General features: G+C 42.0%; 1 protein-coding gene across 4 annotated transcripts in view; it reads right to left on the bottom strand.

Annotated features, from left to right (window-relative positions):
* CBX5 (chromobox 5) overlaps positions 1-14,957 on the bottom strand; it is a 37,935-nt gene that overhangs the window by 16,542 nt on the left and 6,436 nt on the right. For 2 of the 4 annotated variants that reach the window (XM_045296327.1, XM_004716888.2), the window contains exon 2: positions 1,147-1,322. In XM_045296327.1, the coding sequence (XP_045152262.1) occupies positions 1,147-1,283 (137 nt within the window). In that variant the 5' untranslated portion in view covers positions 1,284-1,322. Of the gene's footprint in view, positions 1-1,146; positions 1,323-2,775; positions 2,879-3,014; positions 3,094-14,957 lie in introns of those variants that run through there. The other 2 variants (XM_004716889.2, XM_004716890.3) reach the window with 2 other exon arrangements.

Genomic DNA, 14,957 nt, shown 5'->3' with positions numbered 1-14,957 from the left:
AAACATATATAGACCCAAGGTTATGAATGGTTACCAGGGATGGGCCTGAGTCAGCAGGAAAAGGGGATTCCGTTATTTAGGAGATACTACTAAGTTTCTGTACCCATCCCTCATTGCCACTGACTCATAAAAGGCCCTTCCAGCACAGGGGAACTGCCCCCAAGGGTATCTGAAGCACTACATCTTTACAGAAGTTGAAGTCTCATCTTTCTCCTCTTCGTTCAAACTGCTGCCCTTGTGGTTAACAGCTCAATGGGTAAGCAGCTATGCCACTAGGTCTCTGTGACCTTCTGTTATGGGTGATGGCTGCAAGACATGAACACAGTAATAGTGCCATGGTATTGTGCATATGAAGTAATGCTGAAATGGCAATTTCTCTGTTACAGATGCACATTCACTACACACTAGCGTGTTATGTGGCTTTTAAAGTTTAAAGACTACTCCCACCATGGTAATTAATAAAAACAAGTCTTAAAGTTAGAAAAAGTTTAAATTAGGTGGTGTATATTGAGTATTTAATGCAAATTCCTTTCACTTAGGCCTTTGTTTTAGAAAAATGCCCCCCATCCCCCAAGAAAGTGTGTGTGTGTGTGTGTGTGTGTGTGTGTGTGTGTGTGAGAGAGAGAGAGAGAGAGAGAGAGAGAGAGAGCTGAGGCCTCAGATCTAACTCTCTCCCTAAGGCGGTGGTTCTTCTGGCAGCACTTCTGAAACTGCTGGACAGTGAAAGTGATTTATTTTACTCAACGTATACATCTTAGTTTAGGTGCATCGAAAAGAATACTAATAACAGATAACACTTATACCAGCTCTTTGTGGGTCAGGTTCTGTCTGTCTACCCGAAAACCCTATGGAGGAAGTACTAGGTTTTATCCCTAGCTTTTGTAGAGGAGGTGAAATGATTAAGTCATTTTGGGAAGGTGCTGTGTGCAGCTTGTATTTTAAGTGTGGAACACCTATCTACCCAGGCAACCTGTATGCCTAGCCCACTCATTACACTGCCTTTCAGAAGCAGGCCAGCTCCACCAGAGCAACGAGAAAAGGATGCAGGGAAGGGAAGGAGAAAGACAAGGATGGCAGTGGCTTTTCGGGAAGGAACCAAATGTGTCAACTCCTGCAGAGTCACAAAGTCTGAGAGAGGGCACTTACTCAGAAAAGCCTTTCCACTTCAGAAGATATTCCACTTGGCCCTTAACCACACGCCTGTCTAGCACCTTCTCCACGACATACTCCTCCTCATCCTCTGAAGAAGAACTGTCGGCTGTCCGCTTGGTTTTCTTTCCCATGTCTCACTGTCCCACCTGAAGAACTAAGCCAGCGGGTTCCTGCAAATGGGAAGGACATGATTAGAATTCCTGTTAGAAGAAGATGTCCCTTCCGGATGGGGATAGCAGGTACAAGGACACAAAGTTGCCATGCAGCCTCTTTTCACTCCTGGACCATTCTACCAACAAGCCCTAAGAATTTAATTTAAAAATTGGGTCGGGTTCTACTTTCCCATCCGCAACTTTCCCTTCATTAAAAAAGATAAAACTTATGAACTTGCTTCTTCATTTCATAATCTAAAAGACAAACAGCGTGGGGTGTAAACTCCTGGCTACTTTAAAAAACTATTTTCAACAAGCCAGGCACTCAAGGAAAAATGTGGAAGATCTTCAATTAAAAGAATTAGAATAGAACAGCTAAAATAGAACTTTTGCTCTGCTCTGAGCATCTTGAATGGTAGCATTAAAAGAAAAACAAAAATCCAAGCCTGCTCAGGCATCTTTCGCCACGTTTTCAGTGACTGGGTACATTCATTTAAACAAATTGAGCTTGCTCCTTCATAGAGTATCCATCAGCTCGCAAAGGCAAGCTGACACCTCAGACACACGAAACCTTTAGCCAGCTCCCTTGTGGGGCAGGGGTGGCAAGAGTCAAAATTTTAGTCCTAAAATCCAAAATTAGCCACTTGACTGTTCAGTTAATTCCCAAGACTCAACTAACCCAAACAGTAAGGGTACCTCAACTTTTTTTCAGCTGCAGTTGACTCTGGAGCAAAGGAAGAGGAGGAAGAAAAAGAAGTCAGGTCCCAGACTCAGCATCAACATGAAGCCTCAAAATACAGAGGGGCCATTCACAGGCTCAAGGAGAAGCAGGGGAACACAAATGGGGACTGAGTTAAACCCAGAAATATGCACACCAGGGGCACTCAAGCGAGAAGCTAGTTTTTTAAAGTACCATGCTGTTGTTATCATAATCACCTTTGACAATTCTTCCTTAGCCATGTTAAATGGTGCCTACAGGCTAGATTATAAAGTAGCAGGATTTGTTTTCTTAAGCTAAACCTCATTTTTATTTTGCTGTCATCGTTGAAGATTTTTTCAGCATGTCCTAAAATGTCCCTAACCAGAAGACTACTCCCAGAGAGAGCAACGATCAATCTCGAATTACATTCAAATCAAGTGGAAAAAAAAGTTGCATTTTTCTGTGTATTTCAAATTCACAAACTGACTCCCCCACAAAATATAGTGGGGAACTACCAAAACTCAACGAACCCTTATTACTGACCTGGGATTCAACAATTTTCATTAAAACGGTTTATTTGGAAGAGGGGCTGGGGCAGAACGTAGGTAGGGCGTTTAAAAATAATTTCTCCGTGTATTTAAATGAGAGAGAGCTGGAGCTTCAAGAAAACAGAGCTGATTTGGTTTATTTGAAATACCACCAGCCTCCAACCTCAGCAGAGACAGGAAATGGCATATTCCAGGGAGAGCACCCCACCCCCACCCCACTCACCTTGGAATTTCCGGGAGCGGAGCAGTTTGGGTCAGGGCGCTAGGGTTAAAACCAGCCCCATGCTAGAAGCATGCATTAAGCATTGTGGCTATGGCCTCTCCTGCCTCACCAGGAAAAACAAGGATTTACATATGTGTTCTTCTGTTTGAGGGAGGGAAGAGAAAATCTCCCTTTAAACCTTCATGCAGAAGAGGCTCCCCAAAGGTACAAGACGAATTGGGGTTTCCTCCTTTACCTACCGGATCGCCCCAGTTCTTTCTCTCCCTCTGGGCTAACTGAAGGGGCCTTCCCCTCCCAGGTCTGGGGGTTGGCGGGCTGGCAGCTCCCCGCCCCCACCCAGCTGCCTGGGCGCCACTGCGCAGCTGTCCCAGTCCGTTGCCATGGCAACTGCCAGCCGTATGGGGGGGCCCCAGGAAGGCCGCCGCAAGCGCAGAGGCAAACGGAAAAGTTAAAAAGCACAACTTTCCTTTTCAGTCAAGACTGGGTGGAGAAATTGGAAGGTACCTTTCTTGGTCTCAAAGCTATGGCACTCAGGGCCCAAGAAAATGGCTTCTTAGGTTTTAAATGTGAACCTTGTGCCTATTTCTCCAAGAGCATTGAGAATTAATCAATAGCATTTTAAGACCATCTAACAGGATTATAGCTCAACTGAAGGGGGAGGGGAAAATAGTTCTTCTACATTAGAATCAGTACAAACCTCCACCCCCTAAGCCAGCCCACCAGAAGCACTTTAGACAAGGTCCTTTGTGCCATCTGTCGCTGAAGTTAATTAAAATTGCTGGGGGGGGGGGGAAGAATTACAGGAAAAAGATGAGTGGGATTTCTAAGAGATACGCTTTTATTTCTATTGAGAAATAGATTTGAAGTACTACCAAAACATCTATTTTTCAATCGAAATTGTAACTGGGGGGCGGGGGGAGGAGGAGGACTGGGCAGTGCAGCCAAAATCCTTACTGTTGTATTTGTCCCCTTTCTCATTACTTGTCTTTGTAATAATGTCAAACATTTGTTAATTATCACCTACCTGATATTCCGGAGGCTTACCAAAAGTAGTGGCGAGACCAGCCAGAGGCTCGCGGGACGTGACAGTGCCTTTTACTTCCATGAGGAGTTAAGGGTCTTGGAAGCTCACGGGGGCAGGCAGTACTACTCAGACCTACAGGCTCCGGAGGATTTGGCACCGACTGGATGGCAGTAAGTTTGGTTTGGGTTTGGATATGAGAGGGCTTCAAAATGCTCTTGAAAAAATTCCATTATCTGTTAACTCCATCTTTACATGTACGTTTAAAAGCCCCTTTTAATACTAATAAACAACTCCCTATCACAAAAATCTTTAATACTTGAGGGCTGAGATAGAGAGAGATACTTATTGACTGAAGTTATGTAACTTTCCTTTGTCTGGGCTCTACAGTACACTTAAGGGCATCCCCAAATCTGTTTAATAGCCACAGATCTGAGAAGGAAAATGAGGGGGAAAAGACCAGCAGAAGTAGAGAGTCCAACTAAGGGAAGAGCGGAGACAGATGATTATTTTTGCAGTGAAGAGGAAACTAGGACATGAGAGCAAAGTTTTTAAAAAAATCAGTCATAGGGGATTTTCTCAAATTTGAATGCCGCTATCAAGCTATCGGTCCTTTTGGTCTCTTCTTTCTCTTTTTAACTTTTCTCAGCTAGGGATATGAGAACAATGCCAAAGGAGTTAGCTCGGGGTCCTGATTGTGTGATTAACTTGCCATGGGTGAGCTCGTGTAAATAAATTTCACATCTAATTCTGCATCATTAAAACATGCCAAATAAATCCCAATTGCCTCCCTCCTAGGGAAAGAGAGCGAGTTTATGCTGAAACCAGAGAGCTGTTATGTCCCCCTAAGAGAAGCTTTTTTAAAAATATGCAAAGGCTGACTATAACAGGAGCAGGAATCATGTGACCCTCCAAATTCCTAAGCTGTGAAAACTGTATCCCATGCTATAGGGTAAAGTAACTCCTGCAGTTCAACATGTTAGTATAGTAAATAGCAAGAGAGGAGGGGTAATTTTGTTAATTAGACACCGGAAACTAATAAACCTTTTGAAAAGAGGGTTGGTAAAAAAAAAAAAAAGAAAGAGGGTTGGTATGTTCCTCCTGAGTAAAATACTTACTCATATTCCTTAAAACTCTTCTGAGCAGTGCAGAATTAAAGGACTAAACTAAACAAGAAACCAAACTCACTGCCAGTGAGTTAATTCCAATTCATAGGGATCCTCTTAGGGCAGGGTAGGACTGCCCCTAAGGGTTGCCAAGGCTGTAAATCAGTAAGGAAGCAGAAAGCCTTGTCTTTTCCCCCTGGAGTGGTTGGTGGGTTCAAACTGATGATTTACTTGGGCTAACAGCCCAACGTATAACCTATGGCAGATAGCAATTCTACACAGGGATCAGGACAGAAAAGAAGGGCAGCAACATTTAAAATCCTGGGAAAACTTTCACCAAAAAGGGGTAAATTTAGCAAGTGAATATACGAAATTATTCGGTGTCCATGTCAAAAATTACACGTCAGGAAATAGGGAGCCAGAGCCATTCCTTCCCTTTCATCCTTAAGAAGTACCTAAAGGGCACATGGGCCGAGGTCCCTTCTTTTTTGGAAATGGGTTTTAGAACAGCTGACAAATCAAACTGGGCCTGATGCCAGAAGTCAGAGTCCAACCATAATATTCTGTAAAGAATGGCATGCAATTGTCTTGTAAATCTCCCGGACAGTCACAGATCAGAAGCTGGCAAGGATGACGACATAGTTCTGATGGAATGTGTCTTATCTTAACCTTGAAGTTACAGATCTGCTCAGGAGCAGCAGTAAGAAATGAGAAATGCACTCAGACATTGGAGGGGGCATAATTCTCTTTTAGACAGAACGACCCAGTGTATTAGGGTCAAATGAAACACAAAGCCAGACGGACAATTTAAGGGCTAGCGCTAGCCTGGGACCAGATAAAGCATCAAGACTGGTGGTTCACGCTGCGCTTGGAAGGGAGCATTTCAGTATGAGAAATGAGACATGGCTGGCAGGATGATGGAGTGATTAAGGTAGAATCCTGATACCATGACGGAAGGAAGAGAGGATGAGCCTCTGAGCGCAACCTTATCCTTGTGGAAATCTCCCTGGGAAGGGGGCGCAGCTTCTCAAGTTTCTAGTGCATCTTTCAGGCACAGCAGCTCTCAGCCTTGTCTTGAATATAGACGGAGTTTCTGGTAAAAGCATCAACTACTACAGGTAGATTCGAGCAACTAAAATCCTTGAGGACAGAAGAAAACAGCAGGTTCCACGAACACTTCATGTCAAGGATGCATGACAAATTCACCTTATTGGCCTCGGAATGCTGGGAAAAGCAGCTACAGTGAGAAGGCTTGGGAAAAAAAAAAAACATCAAAGAGCTTTGTGGTCAGGCGCAGCCAGAACCCACATTCCAAGACGTTGACAGGAGACTGCTTTAACAGATGAATCTTTTTTAAAAAATGAAAAAGAAAAAAGGGTGGTGGTGGTGGTGAAGCAATAAGAGAAGAGGGGGGTAAAATATGCCATACAAATGAGGTTAAGAAGGAAGTTTGAAACTGTCAGTCCCCAGCAATGAGAGAAAAAGGAGGCATTACCAAAAGCTGGGGAGACATAGAAGAAAAACATATGCAGCAGTTAGCTCTTTGCATGAATCAGTCAGTCCTGGAACCACTGGATCACTGTGCGGTCTCTGAGGCCTGCTCTGTCCAGTTCAGGTTCTGCTCTGGTGCCTTCTGTCAGTCACCACTCTTCAATGCCAGCTGTCTCAGTGGCTTTGTGTAGCAAATTTTATTTTCACCATTATGTATGAGCAAAAAGCATACATAATTCTAAATCTTTCTCTAAGCTTTCTTTACACTTTCAAAAGGGATGGGAAACAATTACTAAGAGGCAGTAGCCCAACCAAATGTGAAAATGGGCTCTTTACTGTTCATTTTAAATGCCCACTTAAGGCAGCCAAATGCCCCAGAAAGCAAGCCAGGGCAAATGGACAGGGAAAGTGTATGTAAGGCTCCCTCTCACATTACCCACTGCCCTCACGCCAATCCCGACTCGTAGGGACAGAGACTGTGCACCATTATAGACACAGGGCTCATCTTTCTCCAGAGGAACAGCTGGTGGTGAACCACCAACCTTTAGGCCAGCAGTCCAACACCTAACTCACAGCACCACCAAGTCTCCTTTTCCTATTAATTATGCCACTGATGGGCAACTTCGGTTGGCTCGGTTCCCACTGTTCCTTTAAAGTCCTCAGGGAAAGAGAAGTGGCTTGGGTAAAGACTCAATTGTCAGCTACGTCATTGGCTTCAGTAAGTCCTCTGTACTGGCAGCCTTACGGCAGCACAGAAACCCAATGCAAACAAAGCAACAAAGAATAATTTTAATTGGCCCTATGTCTTCTTCTTTTAAAGGATTTTGAAATAGTGATGGTCTTCAGCATGTAGCACATACAGCATAAAATGAAGATGCCCTCTATTAAGATGTTTTTTCCACTGGATTTATGATTTTCAAAGTATTAGCCATGTGGCTTTTTAACAAAAACAGCACAGAGATGCACATTACAGCTGTCCAGAGCGTCTCAGGTTTTGTTAAATGGGCTGATAACTATCACTCCACCTCCACGGAAAGCCCATGAGCAGCTCCCAATTCAAAAGAAGTTAAAAGCTTTTTAAATGTCTATTTAAAAGACTGGATTAGGAAAGAGTTGAGGAGAAAGATTAACTGTGGTTGTTAACACCCCTATCATTAACAAGCCACATATAGAGAGCACACACTTTAACAGAGAGGAGTGTCGAAAGAGGAAACGTTTTCCCTTCAGCTAGCACAGCTCCAGTACACGATCTTTTAAAAATCAGGCCAAGGCACTGCTTCAACCACAGTGCCAGAATCACCATTCTGTGGCAAAGTAGCCTTGGTCATTGGTTATCTAGGAAGCCACCCTGCTCCAGTGAGCCAGGGAGAGAAGAGCCTGTTGCTCTTTTACATAAACACACACACAGTGTGATTGCAGGTACAAGCTGCCTTATTTATACATTTTGCGTGGCCGCTCTCCCCACCATTCTGACCACCATTCAAAAACAAAAGTGAATGTGGACTGTAAGACATCTTCCTCAGAGCTGCTCGAAAACGAGTATATTCAACAGTACATCCAGATGCTTGATTATCTCGTTACCAGAACAGTCTCACAAAATAATGTTCTTAAAATCATTTTATTGGGGGCTCGTACAACTCATCACAATCCATACATACACCCATTGTGTCAAGCACTTTTGTACATTTATTTCCCTCATCCTCAAAACATTTGTTTTCTACTTGAGCCCTTGGTATCAGCTCATTTCCCCACTCCCTCCCCGCTACCCCCTCAAAATAATTTTAAGCGATCTTTTAAAAAGCTACTAGATTTCTTCTTTCAAGTGTCTGTCATCTTTAAACTTCGAGCATGCTGAAACTCACGGTTGGGTAAAAGGCTAGATATGTAACTGTTCAAAATCTATGAGGAAACAGAAGCTGGCACCACTATGGACACTGCCTTCCAAATGGTGCTGTCCAAGAACTAACTCTCCCTAGAATGTCTTGAACTCAGCTCAGGGCCCTAGAATCTCACCGGGTGTTAATCTGAATTAAATGCGATGAAGAATAGACTAAATAGTTGACCTTGCCACCATGTACACAGAACCTGGATATTTCCTCATAAAGAAAAGTGAATAACAGCAATGCTTGAGTAGAGTTTAGGAGCCCCGATGCCACCCTACTGCTAACTAAAGGGCCGGGTCTCACACACTGTGCACTCTGGGCTAACAATGTGGCAGTGTACCTCTAAAAGTTCAACCACCTTGGAAACCTTATGAGGCAGTTCTGCTCTGTCCTATAGAGTTGCTCAGTCGGAACTGACTCAACCTGTGGTGGGCTGCACTGGTCACCATGCATTTCAGATTTGTACATACTACCTAGCAGATCGCGCTCACAAAATAAGGAGGTGTTAAAAGAGAACTCACGTTTTTACCTCCCCCAGGTAAAATTAGGGTCAGAAAACGAAGGCTCAGTGCTTGCCCTGGACATCAACTAGCTTGCACAGATTTCTGACATCAGTGGCTTGAGTTACAAAGGCCCCTTCAGGTCATTTCAACAAGTCTTCCACAGAAGGGCCTATATATGCTAAGCTGGATACATAAGTCTTGACTGAGGCAAAAGAGATATTTTGAGTAATCAAACAAAAATCTCCCAAGCATCTCTAATCGCTGAGAACATATTAGAATTTAACCAATACCCTAGAAGTCTGGTAAATACATGCTGATAAAAAAAGGAGCTTTTCTGTAACTGAAGTAAGAACGTAGATGGTAAAACATCATACAACAAAAAGGGCATTCCTTCACCATATGCCATAATTTTGTGCTTTGTCTTTACCTTAGTGTATCTGCATTATGACTATATTAAGCCACAGCCTACAATTTAGAAAGTCAACCAGTGTTGAACTTCTCCCGATCCCTCACAAGGGGATCCTTGGCAGCTTCTTGGACATCTATTATGATCCTGACCAATTTCTTCCTGCGACAATTTAAAAGCTGTAAAAATATATATTTATACACAATAGGTGGTGACAGGAAAAACAAACCCATACCAGAAGTTACTGAACTCTGCAGGTCTTTACAAGTGTCTTTATTGACATTTAAGTGTGAGTTACTATGCCACAATATCATAAAAGTGTACTCTACACTTCAGATATATTGATAGTTAAATGCAATGAAAGGCCACCACCAGATAAATGGCCAAAGGGACATCATTTTCAGACCACCCAGCAATTCAACTGAGTCATCTGATAGGTTACTTAAGTCAAATCCATACAGCCCCCGCCCCCCCTCGGACTTTTTTTTGCTTCAGTTTCCAATTATTGTTTTAATTCAAATCCTATGCCAAAGAGATGGTCAATATAACAATTCTGAATTTTGCTCTAAAATTATTTGATAGTATAGTGTCAGTATTATCAAGCATCACATGGGTACTGAGTCTAAATCTAGTCTGTGTAAGACTTAGGATTTTAAAAATTTCTCCTAAGCCAGCACTGGTTAACCTGACTGAAGATTGTTAGAAAGGGTGCCTTTGTTAACAGTGAGAAGATCAGTACAAGAACAGAGCTGTGGGTTCTATTCCAACCAGATCACAAGGTCAAATTAGAGTATACTTAGCCTGAGTGTTGGTTATCTGACCTACTTCATAGGGCTGGCTGACTTTGAAACATATAAATTGAAACATATTAATCAAATAGCAGATACAATATTATAAGTAACTAATGTTTTGGTAAGATTCCCTCTTCTTTTCTTCCAGGATGGTGTGTAGAGATGGCATTACTTCTTGAAGAGTCCCAACACATTGACCGGCAAAGTCATTGCATCTGTAGTTCTTAGTGGGAAGGTTTTGAACTACAAATTCCATTTCCTTAATAATGTAAAACCATAGCCATTGCAGTGGATTCATATCAACTCATAGCAACTACACAGGTGTTATATAATTTATGATAAAACATTTTTCAAGTCTTAAACATGGCACAGACAAGAGAATGTGAGGGAGACCATCAGTTTAAGGCTAGGTGGCAACCAAGGATTCATAATCACACAGCTACTTAAATAGGCACAAGGGAAAGTGCTACAAATTCATGATTGGTAGATCACAGTCACAGGGGAGACTATAGAAACAGAACAGAACCATGACTGGGACCCGTACATTATGGTAGAGCTTACAAGACTGGTCCTGAGCCTTCCGACCCAAGCCGTCAGAACAAGACTGATATGGCTATGAATGACTTGCAGTACAGGGATCTCCATCAGACACATCCAGACAAGCCCCTAGTGGAGACTACCCTTTCCAGGAGCTGGCTTGGAGAGAGGTGAGGGGTGATACACTTTGCAATGCACTCTGCCTGAGGGCAAGATTGTTCTTAGCCCCAGTTAAGGGTCAAAAGGGATTTAAAGGGCAGCCTAATTCACCAGCAAATGGATTTTGGATTTTCACTTCTGCAAACACGTGCTCAGAATTTAAGCTCTAATACATAGGGCAGAATAAACTGTCCCATAGGGTTCCCAAGGCTAGAAATTGTTTCACAGCTTCCCTCTTGTGGAATGGCTCAGGTGGGTTTGGCGTGACATCTTTTAGTTAGCAGGCTAGTGCTGTACCACTGTGAAGACAAGGGTAATAAGATTCTGTATTTAAGTGAGCTTTGGGGGTGTTTGTCTTTCAATTCATTTTGTCTAAGACATGAATATATTGATGTATTTATGATATTACATTATATAATATTACCCGATTACCTTTTCACTCTTTATAGCAGTGGTTCTCAACCTTCCTCATGCCGTGACCCTTTCATACAGTTCCTCATGTTGTGGTGACCCCCCAACCATAAAATTGTTGCTACTTCATTAACTGTAATTTTGCTACTGTTATGAACCATCATGTAAATATTTGATAGGCAGGATGTATTTTCATTGTTATAAATTGAACATAATTAAAGCACAGTGATTAATCACAAAACAATATATAATCATATATTGTGAAGTATTTATTTCTAATTACAAATAAATGAAATTTTGTCTTGAAGCATGGTATAGCATGGTTAACAGTCTACACGATGGGTACTCATATGTGGGCATATCTGCATGTGGGTGGACCCACCTGGAGTCAGATAGAGAAGCCGTTTCTCAGTTCCTAAGACCATCGGAAATATGTGTTTTCACATAGTCTTAGGCAATCCCTGTGAAAGGGTGCTTCGAACCCCAAAGGGGTCCCGGCCCACAGGTTGAGAACTGTTGGTCTATAATGGTCACTACTCACATCCATGATCCTATTCCTGACGCTGACAATTTGCTTTTTCTTCATCAGACCTGTTAAATCTATAAATTTTTTAATTTTTGTAATTTTCTTTTACATTTCATTAATTATGCTTTTTCTTTTTTTCCTTCTGCTCACTTTCGATTTAACATAACTTCTTTTTCTAGGGCCTTGAAGTCATGACGTTAGACCATTCCTGTTTTAATAAAATTGTTTGATTCTATAAATTTCCCTCTGAGTACACCTTTAGCATAAATGTTGGTATGCCAGGTTCTCATTTTCATTCATTTCAAAATACTTTCTAATATTTATGTAATTTTTTTCATTGATCCATGAGTTACATGGGTTTTGATTTCAAGCATTTGGCTATTTCCCCAGATGTTCTGATTTCTAATTTAATTCCATTGTGGTAAGAATATAGACATTATGTGATAAAATTCTTTTAAATGAGTCTTGTTCTATGTTCAAGAAGATGGTCCATCTTGGTGAAAAGAGTATATTCCGCCGCCCTTGAGTGGAGTATTCTAGAGAGGTCAATCAGGTTGGTTTCCTTCCTGATTGTCTTTTTGTTCTAGCAACTGTTGAGAGAATGGGCATCAAAATATCCACACAATTGCAAATTCTTAGTTCTTTCTGAGTTTGAAGTTATATTATTATATACATACAAACATTAGCTTGCAACGTTCTCCTGACGAATTAATCCCTTTGCCACCTAACATGGTGTTTAGCTATTTTTCCTATTTCAGAGGTCTGCTGAGGAAAAATAACAAGACAATGGAAAATATACAGCAAATAAAGGGAAAATATTTGAAACTAGAGGAAGTTAAAAAAACTTTAATACATTTTCTGAATTATCTGTAAGTTTTATCTGTGCTTGTCTCCAACTATTCATATAAATGAGGTTGGCCTAACGTTTTATCAGATCCTTGGATATAATTTACTGTCGTACAATACTGAACAAACTAGCAGTATATTATTACCCTCCACAACTCCCTGTGAGGTAAGTGAGTTTTACTGATTTAGGGATAAAAACAAAGCACACAGAGTTCAAGGATTTGCCACAGAACAAACTTAAGATAGATTTTCCAGTCTGTTAGTTGACCTCTTTAGCACAGGGCATTTTCTTCCAACATAATTATGCCTGTTGGCACAGATATGAACTTGCTTTATTCTAAGAAATATAGATTACAATCAAAGGAATGCTTGAATTCAATATGGTTCCTCCTCTCCATGGGAGAAGGAAGAATGAGTTATAAAACTTGATCTTGAAACAGTACTTTCAGCTAAGCATCTTAATTCCATGCTTTCCTAGTGTCCTTTCTCAAAATGAAGTTATTCAGTGTACTTTAAGAATGCAAGGTTTCAAAAAAGCTCATGGAAAAATGAAATGAAACGACAATGGAATTGTCCTATGAACTTTTCAAAGCCCCCGCCATCAGACTGAAAAGTAAACCTTTCGTACTCTGTGCACATCCTAGTTTGTTACACAGAGACAGCCTGTCAGTGTCCAGTTCTAACTACTAATCCTCGAGAGGTCGCTGGGTGAATCAACTCTTAAAGTGGTCAACGAGTAGCAGAAAGGATAGAGGTACCTCAAAAGGCCAACCTGGCAATGTGTGTCTAGAAAGCCAGCTTTGAACACCCTACGGCGCAATTCTACTCTGCACACAAGGAGCCACCACTGCCCCCCAAGGCAACTGACAGCCACGACCCGGAGGAGACCCAGGTCCCGTTCACAGCCTCCTTGTCGCAAACAATTTCTAGTCGTTAGAATGAGTTAAAACACAAGGCTAGCCCATCACATCCGTTTAGAAAGTCTTTTCCTTCAAAAGGTTGAACTATGCAATCACCAAATACAGGCTTTTTATCCCGTGAAGCTGACAATCAGCTTAGTAGTCATTATTCCTGGCAAGATCACCACAGGAAGGGCTATGCTGACTCACATTTATAAATTACCACTGCAAGAACAATAATTCATTAAATACAAACTCCCAAGAAGACTTAGAAATCTCATCAAAATGTTAAATCTAGAAGGCTACTGTGAGCCTCAGAAGGCAGGCCTGGGGCTCTGCTTCTGGACAAGCAGCCGCTGAAAACCCTGTGAACAACTTTACTCCGACACACAAGGAGTCACCACAAATCTGAATCAACGACAGTAACTGGTTGGTATCCAACTCCTTCCATATACAATGAAGAAACTAAAACTAGGAGCAACGAGGCCAAATGTCTGACTCAAGTCTATACCTCTAGTTCAGTGGTTTTCAACCTTCCTCAGGCCGCGACCCTTTCATACAGTTCCTCGTGTTGTGTTGACCCCCAACCATAAAATTATTTTCCTTGCCACTTCATAACAGTAATTTTGCTACTGTTATCAGGCGACCCCTGTGAAAGGGTGGTTCGACCCCCAACGGGATCGTGACCCCCAGGTTGAGAATCCCTGCTCTAGTCAGTGACAGAAGAGGAAAGAGAACCCAGGCTTCCTGAGCCTCTGTCCACCACACTCCTATCCCTATGCCTCTCTTTCCTTCTGTAAAATAACGTTTTCATAAATCTGTGGACAGTACCTGATGTAACAAAAGATGTAGTTAACGTAAGGGTCTTGAGAGAAGTTTACCTTGGATTGGGCAGGTGAGCCCAAATTACAATCACGTGTTTCAGACAGAGGTCCAGGGAGTTTTGAGACTGACAACCTCAAAAGCAGCTAATTAACAGAAAAAAGAGATGCAGCCACAGCCAAAAAGTGCCAGTAGAAGCTAGAAGAGGCAAGGAACAGATTTCCCGATAGAGCCCCCGGAGGGAGCCCAGTCCTACCAACAGCTTGATTTCAGACTTTGGGCTTTCACAACTGTGACAGAATACAATGGTATTTTAAGCTACCAAACTGCAGATGAATTAGCTACAAAAACTACAGGAAAGCCATTACAGGAGGACATTTTAAAAATCACAACAAGCTAAAGTTAATAAAAGAATTACACTTCAAGTGATATAAAGAATGCCTAAAAATTTCAAGCCCTCAACCCAAAGAGTAAACACAGGCAACTACGGGAGACAGCTTACTAAAAAGGGTAGACCTACCAAGACACATCCAAAAGCGCCTGATGTTGACATAGCTGCTAAAAGGACCCCGTGTTTGCCCCAAACACGCTCCCTGGTAGAGCTCCCGGACAGACTAAACATAGGCACCAGTTGTCACTGTGGGTGTTCTGCCAACACAAGTGTAAAGTTGTCATCAGAAACGAATATGGGTTACAGAAATCCAACAAATCTGTATCTTGGACTCTGCACAAACCAGCTCTTCTCAGGATAGCCAGGACTCCTTCCCATCAGTACAAATAG

This window comes from Echinops telfairi, unplaced genomic scaffold (genome assembly GCF_000313985.2).
Source record: "Echinops telfairi isolate 266 unplaced genomic scaffold, ASM31398v2 ScPeMD7_7404;HRSCAF=8442, whole genome shotgun sequence".
NCBI lineage: Eukaryota > Metazoa > Chordata > Mammalia > Afrosoricida > Tenrecidae > Echinops > Echinops telfairi.
The sequence above is the reverse complement of the archived record's forward strand: the minus strand, read 5'-3'. Positions and strand labels throughout refer to the sequence as shown.